Raw genomic sequence first — 5,000 nt, 5'->3', positions numbered from 1 at the left:
ATTATTTTTTTCCTTAGAAAGGGTCTCATATATGTCCATATTTCTACATACTTTGGACCAAGGCCTTGTCACCGCCATTTTGGAAGTGTCATAGTTGGAATGTCATCAGGTGCATTGTTTAAAATGTAGAATTGTTCTTGTCCTTGAAGGCCATGCACTGTAGATTCTGTTATTATTCAAAAGGGTTGGGGTTACCCAGGGAGCGTTGCATTCTAGAACTTTCTAGAACTTTCTTGATGATGTCATATTACACACTGCACCTTTAAGGTTCAAGGTATCTTTATTATCCTAGGGGGGCAACTTGATGTACAGCCAGTCATTGCATTTAATCCAACCCCTTTTCCACAGCTCAATAATTAATATAATACATTTTCTGCATGTATCATGATTATATACATATTTCCTCTTCATCTGATATTTTTTTTTTTTAACCTTTATTTCTACAGGTAAATCCCATTGAGACCGAAGACTCTTTTTCAAGGGAGACCTGTTTTCCTTTCCCACGTTACCATTCACACACAGATTCATACACCGATAGCAGGCTAACTATCGACATTCACACGAGGCAAGGTGGGTGAAGTGTCTTGCCCAAGGACACAACAACTATGACACAGGTGACAGGGCGGGGATCGAACCTCCAACCTGATATAAAGGTAAACTGATCAACTTTGGGCTTTAAACTATCGACAGAAAACTTCAACAGCAAATTTAAATTTTATTAATGAGCAGGAAAATGCATGAATACAATAACACATCAAATACAACGAAATACATAACAATAAAACATCAATTAAATAAAATACAATTAATTCAAACTGCATCTTGAGAGTCAAAATGTAAATGAAAGCAGTTAGTTAAAGGTGGAGTCAGTTAGAGCTGCAACGATTAATCGACAAATCGATTATTAATCGATTATTAAAATAATCGCCAACTATTTTGATAATCGATTAATCGTTTCGAGTAATTTTTTAATAAAAAATTTCCAAATTCTCTGATTTCAGCTTCTCAAATGTGAATATTTTCAGTTTTTTTTATCCTATTATGACAGTAAACTGAAATATCTGTGTGTTTTGGACATAACAATACATTTGAGGACGTCAACATGGGCTTTGGAAAATTGATCAACATTTTTCACCATTTTCTGACATTTTACGGACCAAAACACTAATCGATTAATAATCGATTAATCGAGAAAATAATCGACAGATTAATCGATTATCAAAATAATCGTTAGTTGCAGCCCTAGAGTCAGTGATTCTGGAGAACGCTTGTTGTCAAATCACTTTTTGACATTATAATATGTGCACTGTAAGAAATCAAGTGTTAGTTGTTAGAAATAAACTTCTACCGTGTTCTTTTAACCAGAGTTGAAGAAGGAAAAACAAGTAGAAGATTTATTTCAAAGCTTAAAGATTTATTATCTGAATTGAGTGAGCAGAAAACATGTAGGCCTATACATGGAGCTTACTGGATTCTCAAAAAGCGTCCCCAGTAAGACTGAAGACAAAATGGTGGGACATAGTGTTATATGGAAACAAATACATTATTTCTGATTGGTTTACTATGTGTTAGAGGCTGGCCGATGACGACTTCTTCTTGCTGGACTTCATAAGATACATTTCATGTTTTACTAAGAGAATGCTCATAAGAGAGGTGAAGGGAGGGTGCGGGGTCGTTGCTAGGCTGGTTGTCATGTGCAGGCTCATCCCACACAAATAGTTCTCCCCTGACCTTGGGCAAAGTACCTACTGAAACGGCCTGCCTCAGTGCTGTTGTGTGTCTCTGTAAATGGTGAATGAATGTGAAGTTACTAACCATACAAAAGTGTATAAATTTAAAAAGCACATGAGTATAAAATTAAGATTATTCTGACATAGTACACAACCTATAGGCTCTGTAAACAGGCATTTTGCTAGCTACGTTGGGCCTTTTTTGTTTACAGAGCCTAGGCTGTTTACTAATAAAAACACAGAAGGGACAGGTAGCAGGTCGTGAGGAGACAGGCCTATTCACTGATGTTGATAACAAGCGTTCTCCAGAATCACTGACTCCACCTTTAAAGGAATACTTCACCCATACGGAACCGGCGTTCTATCATTATAAAATCTCTATTATAATATAATGAATGAGGTTTTTCTTCCCTCAGTCTTCCCTTGGCCCAGCTGTCCTGTTAATCCTAACCCTACACATTTTTACTAGTGTGATGTCATGCATGGTAAAATGTAGTGTTTGACAGAGAGGCCATAAAACACTTGGTTCATCCTAGCCTTTCCTCAGGCTAGGATGAACCGATTTCTAAAATGTTTGCACATTTGTACTACACAGGATCTCAGAGTTCAATACACCTTCATATTTCCACCGGTGAAGTAGGCCTTTAAGAACACTTATCTAACCCTAAAAGCAGAGGTGAAAATCAACCTCTTTAGGCCTATATCTTTAAAACTTTACTCTCACCATTTAAATTACGCCGTTTTTCTCTGCACCATTTTCCTCTATTAAAAAACTTCTTCTCTGTGACTTCGATTCCACCTCGCGCATTGCAAAACTCTCTCGAACGTTCACACTCACACATTTTCTCATCGGCAAAGAATTCCCATTGCACGCGAACGAGCCTGTGATAGCCGTGTTGCTTTCCAACTCGTTTGCATTGTGTGTGGCCGGACTAGCGTTGCAAAAAAATCTCCTCCTCACCCGCTTTCGAAAATGAATGGTGAATAGTCCGTATATGATAGGGTCTAAGCAGGCGTTTACGAGCCCAAATATGAACAGAATGTGGGCCAGAGAATGGGACACTTTGCCCTCCAAATCGTCGGGGAAGAACCAATACCACAGCCCCAGTAGGTAATATGGAGTCCAACAGATTATGAAGGAAGACACGATCACAATGCTCATTTTAAGAGTCCTCATGCGAGCTCTGGGGATGTTGTTCTTGGAGCAGCGTAAGTAGACTTCATTGGAACGCACTGGGGAGATGAAGGAGAGAACATGTGAGAGGCTTGAATGAAAAGAATGCACATAAACAATAAATATATGATTTAATAAGCCAAGAACAAAGCTGTATCTGTCTGTCTGTCCGTCCGTCCGTCCGTCCATCTATCTATCTATCTATCTATCTATCTATCTATCTATCTATCTATCTATCTATCTATCTATCTATCTATCTATCTATCTATCTATCTATCTATCTATCTATCTATCTATCCATCTATCCATCTATCCATCTATCCATCTATCCATCTATCCATCTATCCATCTATCCATCTATCCATCTATCCATCTATCTATCTATCTATCTATCTATCTATCTATCTATCCATCCATCCATCCATTGTATTGTAATTTGAACTCACCGTTGTGTTTGTTGAGGCGCTTGGAGATCTCACAGAAGGTGCGTGTGTATCTATCTATCTATCTATCTATCTATCTATCTATCTATCTATCCATCCATCCATCCATTGTATTGTAATTTGAACTCACCGTTGTGTTTGTTGAGGCGCTTGGAGATCTCACAGAAGGTGCGTGTGTATCTATCTATCTATCTATCTATCTATCTATCTATCTATCTATCTATCTATCTATCTATCTATCTATCTATCTATCTATCTATCTATCTATCCATCCATCCATCCATCCATCCATCCATCCATCCATCCATCCATCCATCCATCCATCCATCCATCCATCCATCCATCCATCCATCCATCCATCCATCCATCCATCCATCCATCCATCCATCCATCCATCCATCCATCGTATTGTAATTTGAACGTTTAAATAAAATAATCACCGTTGTGTTTGTTGAGGCGCTTGGAGATCTCACAGAAGATGCGTGTGTATCTATCTATCTATCTATCTATCTATCTATCTATCTATCTATCTATCTATCTATCTATCTATCTATCTATCTATCTATCTACCTACCTACCTACCTACCTACCTACCTACCTACCTACCTATCCATCCATCCATCCATCCATCCATCCATCCATCCATCCATCCATCCATCCATCCATCCATCCATCCATCCAATGTATTGTAATTTGAACTCACCGTTGTGTTTGTTGAGGCGCTTGGAGATCTCACAGAAGATGCGTGTGTATCCTGTGATCATGATGACGAGCGGCAGCAGGAACAGGCAGGAGAAGGTGAACATGTTGTAGAAGGTCTCCAGCCAGTGAGACACAAAGCTTCCCCTGGTGGTGCACTGGGTGAAGGAGGACGGGTGGAGGATGGTCACGTTATGGAAGAGAAATATCTAAAGAGGGACAGGAGACAGGAGAGGTAGACATTTTGACATTTTTAAAGGTATAGAGAGTGTAATATGACATCATCAAGAGAGTTCTAGAAAGTTCTAGAATGCAACGCTCCCTGGGTAACCCCAACCCTTTCGAATAATAACAGAAGCTACAGTGGCCTTCAAGGACTACTCTTAGGAGATGACTTATATGGCTACTATTAGCTATTAGTTATGTGGCAGTAGCGTCATTCATTTTCATCTTGTATGCTTTATTTTATTTACCGAGTCCAGTTAGCAGATTGTGGGGAGATATTTACTGATTTAAAAATATATATATTTTTTTTTTTGTTTTTTTTTTGGCATTTTTATGCTTTATTGATAGTGTAGCGACAGAGTTGAAATGGGGCAGAGAGGGGAGTGACATGCAGAGAACGACCGCGGGCTGGAATCCAACCCGGGTCCGCTGCTGGCCGAGGCCCATGGGGGGGACGCCCTACCAGCTGAGCTAAGGGCGCCCACTCAAAGAGGGATTTTTGGCCTTGATGTAAACCTGTTCTTTGCCTACTCTTATTGAAATCAGTGCAGACTTATGGAAGTCACAGTCTGCTTGTTTACCGATAAATTATAAAAATATATGTCAGAGCATTTTAATGTTTCTCTGTGAGTGTTAATGCAGGTCAAAGTGTATGTGTCCTTGTTTACCTGCCCTAACGTGGTGTGTGTGTGTGTGCGTGTGTGTGTGTGCGTGCGTGCGTGTTTGTGT

The 5,000-nt window shown here is 39.4% G+C and overlaps 1 protein-coding gene across 1 annotated transcript in view; it reads right to left on the bottom strand.

Annotated features, from left to right (window-relative positions):
• Positions 1–2,457: 2,457 nt before the first annotated feature.
• LOC307262790 (gonadotropin-releasing hormone II receptor-like) overlaps positions 2,458–5,000 on the bottom strand; it is a gene marked incomplete at both ends in the record, with an annotated part of 6,479 nt that continues 3,936 nt past the window's right edge. Inside the window, 2 exons of the mRNA XM_080043767.1 lie at positions 2,458–2,963; positions 4,051–4,255. Of these exons, the coding sequence (XP_079899893.1) occupies positions 2,458–2,963; positions 4,051–4,255 (711 nt within the window). The remainder of the gene's footprint in view (positions 2,964–4,050; positions 4,256–5,000) is intronic.

The sequence above is a fragment of the Ammodytes marinus genome, assembly GCF_949987685.1.
Source record: "Ammodytes marinus genome assembly, chromosome: 1".
In the NCBI taxonomy this organism is placed as follows: Eukaryota; Metazoa; Chordata; class Actinopteri; order Uranoscopiformes; family Ammodytidae; genus Ammodytes; species Ammodytes marinus.
Note: the sequence above shows the minus strand (reverse complement) of the source record. Positions and strands in the feature narration are given on the sequence as shown.